Consider the following 15,635-nt stretch of genomic DNA (forward strand, 5'->3'; position numbering starts at 1 on the left):
CCCACTGGTGAAATAAACACCCATTTGTCACAGAGTGCTGCATTTCCATGTTTTGCCTACTGGATTCCTGGGTTCCTGGAGTCGGACCTCTACAAGCCTGCACCCTACCCTTGGATTTAATCCGGATTCACAGTTCTCTCTCTCTCGTTCTCTCTCTCTCGTTCTCTCTCTCTCTCCTATATATATATCCTGTTGGTTGTTGCAATACTTTTCCCTTAATAAATGAACTCCTTTTTTTAATAGAAACTGACAAAAAATGTCTTCACTACGCAACCATGAAAAAATTGTGTGTAATATAAATGTGACATATTCCATGTGGGTAAGACGCTGACCTCCAAGCTGGAGTGACTTGAAGTTGCGCAACTTCAACTCACTCCAGTTTGGAGCTCAGCGTCTTACCCACTACTCAAAACTACCGTACCTATCAGTCTATCACTGGACGGAGGAAGGTAGAAGAATCAAAGATTGTCGCCAGGAATCTTATTACATGCACATTTCATTGTGCTACCAGGAGAGCACCTAAGTGCTAGATTTGTTCACATTAATCATCTTTGTAACAATACTACAAGGAGAGCGCCCGGTCTTTTTGTTCCCTCTTTCTGACTCTCACTGGAGGCATAGGGTTTAAAGGTCAAAAGACCCCCTAGCCCCCTACTTTAAATAATTCTAATAATTCTTTATTTATATAACGTGCACAGATTACGCAGCGCTGCACAAAGCATGTCCCTGTCCCCATGGGGCTCACAATCTAAACAACCTACCAGTATGTTTTTGGAGTGTGGGAGGAAACCGGAGTACCCGGAGGAAACCCAAGCAAACACGGAGAGAACATACAAACTCTTTGCAGATGTTGACCTGGGTGGGATTCGAACCCAGGACCCCAGTGCTGCAAGGCAGAAGTGCTACTCACTCAGCCACCCAGGTCATTTTACATTCCATCTATAGGATATTGGCACAGCATATGCCGGATTCTCGCTTCATAATAAAGCACTGTCCATAATTAGGAAAACATGGATTTTTTTGTCAAACATAACAACATAAACCTGGAAGTTTTGCCAACGGATAAACATGAAGCACCATGTCCTGTTTAATAAGATGGAATTTTCTGTGTTTTTACAGTCCTGGGTCATGTCAAAGTAATCTGCTTTTTAAAACATATACTAAATCTTGGGTAAACATTTACTTAACGTTTAAATTCTGGAAATGTATAAATTATAAGAAGGTGAGTGACGACGAGTAATTGTCAGAGTCTTGTCTTACAGGTTTTGCACTCGTCCCTGTATATAACTTGTCCTTACACTTGGTGTTTGTGTCACGTGGGAGGTTTATGGGTCGGGTTTGCACTCCGCACTGTATCTCGTGTATATAAGGCAGAGGACAACTACCCACATCATCCAGCATCACACAGAGAATCCATCAATCCTACAGAACATCTATATCCATAGGGATCATGGACCCTCAGGACTGTAACTGCACAGCAGGTAAGACAAGGATGTGCTCTGGATACAGAGACTTTACATTAGATGAAGGATATCGAAATGTGTAGATGTAGAAGAGTTGAGTTTATCAGAAAAGTAAATACAGAAAGAAGTGAATAAGTGAATACAGGATGGAATATAATATATCTGACTAGGCCTAATGTGATAACACTATTCACACTGTGCAGTATCTAGTATTGAGTAGTAACATGTCAGCAGGTTATGGGGGTAGTGTCTAGCTGATGTACAGGATATATGATGTTCTTTGTAAATACTGTATCCACTGCTCTATAACACATCCCTCATTGTCTCTTAGGGGCTTTTTGTGGCTGTGGAGAATCCTGCAAATGTAAGAACTGCAAATGTGCATCATGCAAAAAAAGTGAGTGCACCTCAGCTATATGCATGACCTGTATAAACCATTTCTAACTAGACTTCATGCAGTTTGTACACAACTGTATTTGAAATGCATTCAAAGCCCAACCCCTGGGACTACACAGAGGATTCTGTCAGGATGCAAGGTAAGTTATATCACACATTTATATTGTAATGCACATGCTTAGAGAAGGTACAAAGGCAGATCTGCACTACAGCTGTAATGGGATTCTGTAACCTGTCTTTAGTGAAAATGGGGTCCCTGGTGACACGTTCCCTTTAACAACTGAATACATATATGACCTCTGGATATAAGAATACTCCTTTAAAACTTGCAATGTTATATCTCTACAATTCATTCCTCTCATGACTCTCCTCCTCCGCAGGCTGCTGTTCCTGCTGTCCGGCTGAGTGCAGTGGATGCAGCCAGGGATGCAAGTGCACAGGTGGATGTGAGACCTGCAGCTGCTGCCAGTGACCGGCACCACACAAGGAATGAGCAGCTCATCTGTTACAATCTGCACCATGTACAATGATTTACAATCTGATCATGTTGTGTGTGATGTGTAAAACAGTGTTCAATGTGTAGCTGCTTAAATCTAGCTGAGCCCCGCTAATATCTACACTTCTGTTGCAGAAGTATATGAGGCTGTTTTCATATTTTTTCACACACATGGGTGAAAAGTGAGTAAAAAAAATAATTTCATATTTTTAGTGCCTGTTTGTACCAGTCATTGTGGGAGAATTTGAGCAGTCATTTATCTCATCTGTTTGTTTTGGATAGTTTTTGCACGTCTTTTTTCCGTCTGCTTCTTTGGTGATTTATCAATCTAACTTTCGCCGTGTGTTAAAATGTTTATTTTCTTAGATCGCTGACTGAGATATTTGTTCCAAATGTCGCACAAATGTCTCAAGTCATTTCTTTCGGTTTTCTAAGTTTTCCTTAAGTATGGTTTCGTCTGCAGTTTATTGCGCCAAAAAATGTAGGAAAATTTTAGACAATTTGAAATTAAATGATTTGCGACATTTAGTACATCTAGAATAGTATGCGTCTTACTGAGGATAAACAAATCTCTTGCGGATATTTCAAAATGTCCCCAAATAGGCGCAAAAATTGCAATTCACCAAAAAAGTAAAGAAAAAAAGAAACAACAAGAAGAAAAATAAAGATAAATGACCCCCATTGTATTAATTATATTATATTTGTTAGGTGAACGTGAATCACAGGCCATGCCCTGTTTCGCAAGGCAGAGGATGGAACTCTTCATAGTGATATATGATACATGGAGTCATGCATCATATATTATCATGGTTCTTTGAGTCCTGTCCTATGGACTGTGTTCAATTCCCAAAACCTAGCCAGCGCCCTTGTCCATGATTCGCAGACAGACCACAGTCATGGGTCAGTGGCCTTCCTGATCCTCCCAGTCAAGAGGCCATAAGAGAAAGCTTGTTCTACTGTCCTTGGCTTTAATATAGAGTTCAAATGTTGTCCATATATTTTATATCTAAAATATATGGAATAAAATGTGATTTTATCCCCGTAAAGGATGTATGGATAAGCCCTCTTAATACAATAGATGAAAAAAAATAATAATAATAATAAAAACAGAAAAAAAAATTCCCGGTGGTGAACCCTATAATGGGATAATAGTGCCCAAAATATCCAAAAAACAATTTAGCCAATTTTGCATCACATAAAAAATTTTTTGTGATCAAAAGGTCAGGCAGTCCCCCAATGGTAGCAAGGTGAAATTCATCACATCCTTTAATAAAATTACACCTTACACAGGTCCATATCCCCAAGTATTGATGTCATGAATGTACAGACCCAAAGAATAAAATAGAAGTGTCATTTGGAGAGCACTGTGAAAGCCCTAAAACTACATCCCCAAGTATTGACGTCATGAATTTTTTTTTTTTTTTTACAATTTCATTGTCATTGAATATGAAATGCCGTCACTAGGAATTACAATTTGTGAGGCAGATAAAAAGAGCTCTGTAAACAGAAAAGTTAAAAAGGGTTGTCCATTTTCAGCAAATAATTGATATGGTTTGTATAAGTTATACAATTTTTCCAATATACTTTCTGTATCAATTCCTCACGGTTTTCTAGATCTCAGCCTTCTGTTATTCCATAGAAAGCCTCTGTTCTCTTCCAGTTAATAGAAATCTGTCCATGTGATGTGATGAACAAGCAGGTGCACAGCTCATTAGTATCACAGACAGTAACCAGAGCTGTATGATAACATCTCGTGCACATCACATGACCATGGACAGATTTCTATCCACTGAAAGAAAATATATACAGAAGTTATATTGGAAAATTGTATAACTTAATTACCCAAACCATATCCATTTGCTGAAAGTGGACAACCCCTTTAAGGATTTTTTGAAGACGCGGAATGAATAAAAAAAAAAAAAATAAAAAATGAAGAAGTGGTTCTTAAAGGGTTAATTCTTCCATGTGCTGGATACACTTTACCGGATTACTGACTGGCCCTAACCCAGGATTTCCTTGCATCGGTGTGCGCTACACAGGATAGAGGAGAGCTCAGAACATCCTCAAAAGTCAGCAAAATCAATCCCTATAAATGACCCCAGAACACTGGCACATTATAGACCCAATAAGCCCCTGCCATATTATTGCACAAAATAACATTGAACCATCAAACTACAACCATTAAGAAATTTATTTTATTTTACAGCAGACAATTTGCCAGGAAACTGTCAGTGGTGAAGTATACAAAGAGGTTAAACATTGGTTGTAAATATTCTCTCTCTTTTTTAACATCTATTTCTTTCAAAACTTAAATTAATTTGCCATATAATTTAAAATCCGACTTCCTTGTCATTATTTCAAGTGGATGTAAAAAGCCAAGAAAAGAATAAAATGACAAGGATGACACGGCACAAGGACCACATGTTATCTTATAGTCTCTACCTCCATCCTATTCATGGTTTTCCAGAAGGGACAATGTTACCTTTCTAGCAGAGCTCTGAAAGTCTCTGGGAGAAAGATGCTGCTATCTGTGCCATCCTCTACACAGAAAGGCTAAAGCCTCGGCTACATGTTGTTAAATCCCATCATTCCTTTCATGTTTCCAGCTGCTCCTTGTTGGAACTGTCTCATCATAGACTGCAGGCCGGCCATGCCACCTGCAAATCACAAATATTATATAGAATTAGACTAAGAGGACAGGCGATCAGTTACTGGAACACAATATAATCAGGATTACTACACTATGTATGCAGAAGGCTCCATATGTAGAAAGAAGCACTTACCCATATGCTGTAAAACTCGGGGATCCATCATTTTTGCCATCTGCTGATTTAGTTTGGCCATTTGTGAAGGATTTACATTTTTCGACATGTCACCACCTAAAAGTTAGACAGCGCACGTTGTATGTAATGAAAAACCACAGTAATCTAGTGCAATAAAATTGAGGATACTGAGCTACACTGTATGATGCATTGTATGAACATGGTTTTATAACCACCCCATCTAGTGGCGGCTTGGAATACTGCACGTGCTGGACATGCATATACACAATGATCACATACCTTTGAAGAGTCCTTTGATGCCACCCATTTTCTTAACCATTTGTGCAAACTTTGTGTATTGTGCTAAGAGTTCCTGTACATCTCTCGTAGATACTCCAGACCCCCTGGCCACTCTCTGAATTCTTCCGGGTTGCTTGCTGAATAGTTTGGCGCCATCTGTGTTATCGAGTTCTATAAGGAACATAAAGAACTGTTTACAACCTCTGATATACATTTGGTTTGTATCATGTCCCAGTATAAGTCTGCATCTGGGAAATTTGTTACACTCTCCATTTTAGAGAAAAGTTCCTGCTCATCTTCCTCACCCCAGCGATATCCATGTATGGAAGGTTACAATAGTGGAAGGGGGGGGGGGGGGGGACAGAACCTGACAAACGCAGGGGCGAGCTCAGCCTAAAAGGAACACGCTTCATTTGAACATTTGTAACACCTAATAATAGGCTAATCATACATCTAAATAGAGCAGGACTATAGCCACATATCATATGGAAATCAATGCAGCAGATTCATTGACATTATCTAAGACAGTGTACAGTAAAGGTACATGCACATGATTGCATGCCTAAAGCATAGATAAAATTTGGTGCAAATTTTGTGCCAAATCCGCCTGAACTTCACATCGGATTCTCAAGGCATTTCTCCTCTCCCAATGACTTGCCAAACTTGTTCAAGCATTTAAAGCACCTGATAAACAAGAATACTGCCACTAGTAAATCTCCCACACGTTGCACTCAACCCAAACTCCCGAATTCCCCAGTATCCAATCTTACCCTGATCATTCATGCTATCCATTATGGTCATAAGTTTCTTAAGTCGTGCCATTGATTCTTGCTCATTACCCTTGCTCATAAAATCTTGTCCAAAACCAGGAATCATGCCCTTTAAGCAAAAACACAAACAATTAACTTGAAGCATTTATAAAACTCAAAGCAGGTACAAAACATGTGGCTTTTTAAAGGGAACCGGTCACCACAGTTGAACAGTTTTTTTTAAGAAATGTCTGTGTTATATGGCGTATGTATATGGTGTTATATGGAAGTATGCAAGGCTTAACCTTGCTCCCCGAGTCCCACAGAGGAAAATTTCCAATGACAACTTCTGTCTGCTGTATAATATATTCACTGCTCTGCTGGGAGGGGGTTGCAGAAGCCAGGAGTGATAAGCAGAGCAGTGAATATTATACAGCAGATGGAAGTTGTCATTTGAAATTTACCTGTGTGGGACTCGCGCTGAAACATGTGGCAGTGAGCCAGGTAAAGTTTACCATATTTTATTTCAAACACCTTAAAACACATTTTTTAGAAAACATATTTGGCATATACAGTACTTGTTCGATGGCAACCTGTCCCCTGATAAAAATAGCACTCGTGACAGGTTCCATTTAGGAATTAGGAAATAAAAAGCTAGGATCTATAATGAAACAGATCTAGGTTAGTCTTACAATGGTAAATAAGATGATGGTCCCAGTGGTCATAATAAACATAGTACTGGAATAAAAACACTTACCAAAATCTGGCTAAACGGACCCATTTTCATGATATTTTGAAACTGTTCATACATGTCTCTGAGTGTGAATTGACCTAAGATTTAGAAGAAAAAAAAAATAGAAAAGCAGATTAAACTTTTATTGTAGCAGCCAGGGTAGCTGTCAGGAATTTCTTCACTATTAGATGCCCTACATTTTATTTAACAGAAAGAAACAGAGCATCCTTGTTGGGTTATTGGCCAATAGTGAACACCTTTATATGTACAAGATAGGAGGAGATAATCGACATAACCACAGGCCAAGAGGAATAATAGTACCATCGTTTGCCAACAATATAACTCCTGAATAATACAGGAATACACTGCTGAGAACTGTAAACGTACAATGAAGGTAAAATCTCTCTCCCTAGTCTGTAATCCATAATCCCATAAAACAATGCCCTCTATCCAAATGTGTGACCCCCACTGCTCACAGATCCCAAAAACCTCAGGCGTTGTTGCAGTTTTCTTACCATGTTTCAATTTCTCGATAAGAGCCTCATTGTCATCCAATTTCAACTCATTCACCTTATCAATTAAACCTTCAATATCTCCCATTCCTACAGGAAACAGAAGGTAAAATGAAAATTAGAAACAAACAAAAATAAATAAATATATATAGTATTTTATAAACTACAGAAACAGACTTTTTTCTCTATGACAGTAGGGGTAGATAAACCAATACAGTAAGAGCCAGAGATTGGACGGTGTAAAAATGTGCCAGAATAATCATCTAGCATCAGCCGCTGCGATCTGCACACATTCAGATTCTCTAGTTCAACTTTATTTCACCCATTAGTAGCTTTTCTCTACGTAAAAAGGAAACCGAATCAAGAAATTTTATCACTAACATTTCATAAGTGAAGGAGTGCAACAATACTCTATATAAAAAGGTATGGCAGTCGCTGCTAAACTCTATAGGGCACTAAGGAAGATGAATAGGGTTACAATTTTTTGACAGATTTCCTTTAAAGGGGTGTACTTCGTAAGCTACAAATTAGGGATAACATGCTGATCGGTGAGAGATCGACTGCTTGGACCTCGAGTAATCTGGCGAACAGAGGTCCCATTCTCACTGATTGATTTAGTGGCAGAAGGAGCATGGAAATTGTTGAAAATAAAAATTACATTATTGCAGTGCCAAGTCATGAGGGAGGAAGCATTTATAGCCATATGATAACCTCACCTAGAAGTTTGCTTATAAAAGGCTGTGTTTTAAATGGCTCAAAGTCGTCAATGTGTTCTCCGGTTCCAATGAAAATAATTGGGCTCTTTGTAGCAGCAACACTGAAATAAAATAAATACAATTTGTTTTCTCATTCCCAAATCATTTAAAAATGCATAAATAGGATGCAGCTTTTATTTGAGCATTAGATGGAAATTTATGTGAGCACATTCATTAAAAAAAGGTTTTTAAAAATAGGTTTTTAAAACCAATTGAAAGGCTCCATCCTGGTCACACATTTAGTTAACATTGCATTTCGGGCACATTTACTCAATGCTCAGGAAACCCAATGTTAAAAAAAAAACACAATCAAAATGCTACGTGTGAATGCGGCCTCACTGATGGGGTGTTCAAGACGTTTGCAAGGGCATGCATTAACAGCAATGTAATCAGGCAAATCTCCTTTTCTCAGCTGTTGTGATGCATTTGAAAACGCACTTGTTATCGCCATGTGTGACCGCAGCCTCAATGGGACTTAGATGCAAAGAAAGTTATGTGACTGAGGGACATCACATCAAAATGCTGTGCTGATTGTTGGGGTGCCAGGTGTCCTCCACCGCCATTCTGCTGATCTAAAGTGCTAAATATCGATGTAGATTAATTTACAATACAGAATCAACTTTCTGCTATAGCCATTATGTACAAAAATAGAAAACCAGACTTACGCACTAAGGGCTCCTCCTCCTTTCGCATGACCATCCAGTTTGGTCACAATAACCGATGCTACATCTACTTTATCCTTAAAAGCTTTGGCCTGAGACTCACAAGCTTGACCGATGGAAGCGTCCATAACGTACACAATGTTATCTGGTTGCTACATAAATCGGGAAAAGAATGGAAGAATAACTGATGAACCTAAGGCTATTTTCAATTATGGCTAAATAAAAAATTTTCAATTAGGAAACCTACCATCAAGATCAAGCATAATAAACCAGGGACACTTACACGAAAACCCTGACACTGACTTTGGTAATCTCAGGCTGTTACACTTTCCCCTCCCACTGCGCCAGATTACAGCTGGCAGGAGAAGGGGGAAGTTCCAAATGAGCAAAGGGGAGGGCGAGACAGTAACAGCCCATGAAACTACAGCACAGATGGGCTATTATAACACACCCAAAGTCCTTCTGGCTCATTTGCATAATTTTAAAATTTTATTTAAGAAGGACAGCAGCCATGGATAACAAATACTCAGATACTCATAGACCCAGGTACTGTGACTGTGGTTAAGTGTCCCTGGTTTATCATGCTTGATACGGATTGCAGATTTCCTTAAAGATACAAAGGAAAGACTAATATTGGGCCTTGAAAGTAGATAATATAATTGCAGGTCCTTTTTCACCCTGTGACCACGGTGCAGAGGTTAGGACTTGTATCACGTCACTATGATTAAAAAAAGTCGAGAAAAGCCTACTAAACTAGTCCTATTAGGTTGACAAATATGTACCAGTATAAGGAATTAAATATGATACACCAATGTTCAGTTAAACGTAAATATGATATGTAACACTTATGTATGTATACCTATAACTGTCATACCGTTTGTATTGGTTGTATGAAAGTTTTTGAAAATAATAAAAACTATTGAAACAAAAGAGTCCCATCCTCTGCACTGTGGTCAGTGCTTGACACAGTATGCTGCACGGCCCATGATTCACAGATTGACCTCAGCAGTGTGAAACATCTCTAACAGTGTAGAATAAAAAGACCTTATCCTTATAATCTCCCATCCACATGCTATAGCCAATTGCATTGTGTTCTCAAAGTTTCTCACATGTACTGGCATGAAGAATGAGCTCCACTTCCGAACCATTGCAGCTGCTGTGCTTCGCTCATCTGGACACTGGTGCACGCCACAAACTTTGAGAACACTATGGGCCAGATTTATCAATAGTGAGGCAAACTGCATCATATGCAGTTTTTACCTCAGTAATGTGTAGGATGCACCAGATTATTAAAGACCGGTACATGATCTACAATAATCTGGCACGCCTTGCACACACTGATCGTGCATAATCCGAGTGCACCAGATATTTTTTGTGTGTGCATTGCAGTTTAGCGTGCGTGTGCCACATTTCTGTCAAGTCGCTGTAATAAATGTGGCGCACTGTTCACTAACACGTCCCTTTAGGTGCAGAATCTTGTGGCACAGACACTTGATAAATACACGTGGAAGTCATTTGCACGTTCTGGTCCTATTTGTTTTACCAGCATATGTTTACTGAACGTGGACATTGTGTCATAATGGTGAAAGCATCAAAATAGAAATAATATTGGCATAAAGAATAGATTTCGTGCTTACTACGTAGTGGTGTGTATGTGTTCATGTGATAGAAGGCAGTGTACAGTCCAGGTATCTTGGCTAAATACAGACATTTTGCAGAGGTCAGTGCGCCCCAGGAGGCACAATAAAGAGGAGACTGTTTTATTGTTATGTGCACAGCTACCAGAGAAGAGAAGTGTCCTTACTGTGGCATTAGAAACTTGAAGCATTTCTTCAAACAGAGAATCTTCCTGCTTGTGTCGACCACTTGTGTCCACAATAATGATTTCAAAGTTTTCGTTCTTGAACTTCTCCACACCTTCATAGGCGATGTTTACTGGATCCATCTCTGTATAACTGTACGTTGGGGAGAAAATAATACATGTAACTGGCCAGATCATTAACAAACCTCACCATCGATTACTCTCCAATGACAAAGGTGGTTCAGAAGTATAAATCAACTAACCTGCCGTAAAATGGGATTCTGGCTTTCGTAGCGTTCTGTTTCAGCTGATCAAAGGCACCTACAAAACAAGTGATAAATAAATATTAATACATCAAGTTGTCCCAGAAAAAAAAGTTGTAGCCTGCTGTTGTGTTAGAATGAACGTGTTCCAATAAATCTGGGCTTTTTCCTCTGATAGCAACAGACCCTTCTAGACAAACTACATTTATAATAAATTCTTAAAGTATTAACTTAAGTTTATAAATGAATAGTGCAGATGATAATAGTAAACTTTGTAATACACTTTATATTAGAAATTGGTGGCCTCATTCTTCCTTATATAAGCAGCTTGTGTAAGTCAGCTTTCTGTCCTGTATCCACTGACAACTGAGAAGAATTACATGTTAACTGTACTATTAATCACCTGCTCTACACATTTTAAAAAAACACCTTCAAAAGGATCCGAATGTGCATTGCTGCCATGAAACCTGGAATTTATCTAACTGGGCCAACTAGAAGACTTCCCCACTCACCTGCTCTGAATGTATCTGCACAGATCAAGCAAGTCTTCCACCCTTTCCTCTGATAGTAATATGCCAGCTAGATAATAAAAACACATTGAGAATTTTTTGTTTTTACACCACAAAAGACTACATAAAAGAATAAAGTCACCTGGGGAGCTTACCTTTGAACAAGTTGTTGTCTTTCCACTTCCCTGTAACCCTACAAACATGATGACATTTGGTTTTCCTTTTGTGGGTGTCCATGCCTTAACTCCAGGATCTACCAGCTGAGGAACATAAGAGCTATAATTAGCATAAATAGCTAGGAACATGAACAAAAAAACCTAGTGTCCCGTAGTTTAAGAGTATTGACCTAAATCATGAAGTTACCAATTATCTCTCAAAGATATTGGACAATACCTTGACTAATTCCTTGAAGACTGAGTGCTGAATCATTTTTCTCTTATTAAGACCAGAGGCCATTTCTTCCAAGTCAATAGCGGACCTAAAGAGATGAGGATGATGAGATGTAACAGAAAAATATATATGTTAATCAAAACCCATGTTTAGGTCCATGCACATATTGTTCATAAAATTAGCAATAAAAATTATTAAACCCCTAAAATAAAGTCATGGAACCCTACTTGACATTTTCTCTTAGTTGCTTTACAAGCTTAATGTTGACATCCGCTTCCAGTAAGGCTGTGCATACTTCTTTCAGCATAGCACCTAGCACCTAAAATACAAAGAGAACAAACGTGAGCACCTACGGGTGTCAGTACTAGTTCACTCTTATATAGTAAAACATAAAAGAGCATCAGCTGAGTCAGATAAAAATTTTATTTCACATTGGTGAAGATTTCAGGAAGTTTTATCCCCAATAGCAATTTCTGTTGCTTTACCCGTTATAGAGCAGAATAACAGAACAATAATAAAAAGGTAAGGCTCCTATTTACAATCAGTATATATTTTTTGTTATTCTTTTCCAAAATGGAAATAAGTACAAGAGAAGGCAATTACCCTTAACAATAGTGCAAATCAAAGTGCAGATTAAATTTACTCAATGTATTACTGAAAATTACATGCACTGTTAAAAGAAATCAACCATCAAAATCCATCATGATAAACCAGGGACACTAAATCATGGATCCAGGCACTGTGACTGTAGTAATCTTCTCATATGTTATCCATGGTCTCCTTCCTTTGAAAAATAAACTTTTACAATTATGCTAATGAGCATGGAAGGCTATATTTGTGTTATCAGAGCTCAACCATGCTGAAAATTCACTGTGTGGTCACTGCTGCTGATTTCAGGAAGAGTAGGGGGGAGGGCGAGACTGAGACGTGCTGCTGAAGTGTAACAACAGCTCGTGAAGCCAGAGCAGAAAGGTTTTCTGTGCCTCGCTAATAGACATACAGGTTTATTTGCATAATTTTGATTATAGAAGGAAGGAGGTAATGGATAACAAATATAAGAAGATTGCCACAGTCAATTGTCCCTGGTTTATCATGCATTGACTTTGATATCCTGTGGAATGGGGATAACTTCCTAATCGACGAGGTTCCAACAGCTGGCATTCCACCGCCCCACCCAGGAATCCCAATTTTACTATTGGGTGGATCTGCAGGACGAACAAGCCCCCTGCCACTGCATTCAGTTCTATGAGAGTGTCCCGAGCCGAATATGCCAAACAAATCCGAGAAGCATTAGTAGCTTGTACACACACTCTACAATTCGATCACAGTGCGCGTATAAGCAGAACTCACCTCTTCATTTATGATTGTGGCATTGCTCAAAGAGCGCAGAGCCGAGGTGATCTTCCGTCCGAGGTCTGCCAAAACCATTTTGGCGGCTGTCAGCTACACACACTATTCTGCAACAAAGAACAAGTAAAGTATTTCAGAGAGAAAAATGTATTAAAAAAAATAAAAAAAAAAAACACTATAGGAACTTAGATCAAAACTTCTACATAAACCCAAAACAGTCAAACATTAACCATAGATCTTGATTGGGATTTTGTCAGGCCAAGTAAAAAACATTCCTGATCTCTACATGTAGCAGCCAGGACTTTATAATATAAAAGCTATCTGAGGAGATTTCAGAGTGTGAAGTTCTAGGCTGTGTGTTTGCCTCCTGTCAATATCTGAAGCACGTGATATGGATTGTATTCTTCACACACACTTTTTCCTGAAGTTAAATAAGTAATACCAGGAACATTTATTCCTTTACTTGTGAACAAAAGCAAGAACAGCGCCCCCTGAAGCCCCCCTCCCCCCATCTGTATGGGGCAGATGTTGCCTGTGTCTGCTGTCACCCCATTCAAACTGTGGAAATTAAATACAGATTCAGGCCATATTCCTTCTGCCTCAGTTTTACATCACATGTGTAAACCAGTTCTCTTCTTTAATACAGTGAGTCCTCTTATCAGGTGGCATGTAGAATCTGAAGAGTATATTACTGTGTGAAGGGAACGGTCGCAAGTGCAGCACATTTTTCTGTAAATTTACCACAAATATCACAGAAAGGGGTTAAATCCACTGCAGAAATTTTACATCCATGGATTTAAAAATCCCCACTGCAGGTCAATGTCTATGTGGAAGGAATATGCAGCATGTGGATGAGATCTGTTAATATCTAAACCACCGGCCTGCTCTTGTAACAAGCTTCAGATATCATTTGTATAAACCTATTGTATTTTTGTCCCATATGAAATAAGACTTTTCTTAATCTCTACCTTATGATCAGACTGTACAAGATGCCAATTTGGCAAGATGTCAGCTTATCGGTCACTAGTGGAAGAACCATGGAACTACTGTTTATCAAGGACTTCATGCAGTAGATAGCTATAACCAAATAACTATAGACAAGCCACATATCACCTAAGCCATTAGACTATGTGGCAAGCCCTTTACTAGGGCAACAAGTCACACAGAACCATCCATCAGACAAAGATGCTAGCACAAAGTGTACCTCCTGGACCCCTTATCTCCAGTATAGAGACTACTCCATGCCACACTAAACAAATGTGCGCCTCTACCTAGTGTTCCAGCAGGATTGTCTCAAGTTTATTGTGGAAAGGCTCAGACTGACGATATGAATTCTGGAAAATTCACTGGGGATACGTCTGCTGTCAGATCCCTTCTGGTTAGGTCCCGTCCAGTTGTGAGAGTAAGCAAACCAATAAGGACTGTGACGCCTGGACCAGAGCCGTCACATTTTATTTTTTAATACATATATTTATGTCCCGGGTGGGTTTAGAGGACTCTTTGAAAAAACTTTTTTAAAATTACAGTAATCCAATTAACTAAATATCTGATTACTTGTGACAATCACAGTGAACAGGAGAACGATTCATGTGTCTGTAGAGCTGGGGCACACAGTTGACCAACTCTCCATCTGCTTCTAGGGGACTATGGAAAATTTCTATCCTAGAACTAGAAGTTTTAGAAGTCTTGTGTTGTCTCACAGTTATTCAGTGTACAGGCGTTTGTAGTCGATGAAAGTTGCTGGTGCACCTTTTCCCTCGGTATGGTGATCAGTAACATTCCCTCCCCAGAGCCCGAGTTCTGCGCATACACATGGTAACCTTCAGGAAATGTGACACACATGTAGGTAACATCAGATTGGAGCATAATCTGCATCACCTAGATGTGAAGACCCTACAGAACGTCCTCCGTATAATTAAGCAGCGTGTTACTTGTGTTTGGTACAGACAGAGGATTATTCTGGACAGATCAAGTGCGCTCAGATCTGACGTGGATCTTGTCAGATTTACAATACGAATACGAATGTGTGAACTCGGCCTTATACCTGATCAGGCTTGTGTTCAGCCCAATGGTGTGAGCTGTAATGGGACATTTACAGAGACTCTGAGGATTCACCCCAAACAAGCAGAAAACTTTCCCCTTCTGTCCTGGAGCCATCACAGTCTCTATACATCGGATTCACATACACGGTTGCGGTAAGAGGAGACCCCCCTGTTACCCTCCAGCTCTCTGTACATATATGCTGTATATGGCCATTACCCGTCCTATAAAAAGCCCCCTCTCCGGGTATCCTGGAGATGTAATCCAGTCGTATCCTGCGCCCCCTATGGGCCGGCGCCTCCACTCCACCTCCTCCTTTTCCAGTTCTTGAAACCGGGAACCAGATTCTAAACAGAACCGCACGGAAACCCAGAGCCAGACGGTAGATCCCAGCAGCTTCCGGTCTATAGGAAACGTCACCATATACAGACAACCTTTAACCTTTGACTCGAAT

The 15,635-nt window shown here is 39.4% G+C and overlaps 1 protein-coding gene across 2 annotated transcripts; it reads right to left on the reverse strand.

Moving 5' to 3' along the window:
* Positions 1–4,528: 4,528 nt before the first annotated feature.
* SRP54 (signal recognition particle 54) lies at positions 4,529–15,620 on the reverse strand. 2 transcript variants are annotated; one of them, XM_072115509.1, is made up of 16 exons: positions 15,401–15,620; positions 13,142–13,243; positions 12,019–12,110; positions 11,795–11,879; positions 11,557–11,661; positions 11,405–11,471; positions 10,893–10,950; positions 10,633–10,783; positions 8,832–8,980; positions 8,128–8,228; positions 7,415–7,501; positions 6,924–6,997; positions 6,188–6,296; positions 5,418–5,588; positions 5,139–5,234; positions 4,529–5,012 (listed from the first exon to the last, which is right to left on the reverse strand). In XM_072115509.1, exons 2-16 carry the CDS (start codon positions 13,217–13,219, stop codon positions 4,921–4,923), a joined length of 1,515 nt encoding a protein of 504 aa, XP_071971610.1. In that variant the 5' UTR covers positions 13,220–13,243; positions 15,401–15,620; the 3' UTR covers positions 4,529–4,920. The 2 variants fall into 2 exon arrangements, with proteins under 2 accessions (XP_071971610.1, XP_071971609.1); XM_072115508.1 differs by having other exon boundaries at positions 13,142–13,248; positions 15,401–15,619.
* Between the last annotated feature and the right edge of the window lie 15 nt (positions 15,621–15,635).

The sequence above is a fragment of the Engystomops pustulosus genome, chromosome 7, assembly GCF_040894005.1.
Source record: "Engystomops pustulosus chromosome 7, aEngPut4.maternal, whole genome shotgun sequence".
Lineage (NCBI taxonomy): Eukaryota > Metazoa > Chordata > Amphibia > Anura > Leptodactylidae > Engystomops > Engystomops pustulosus.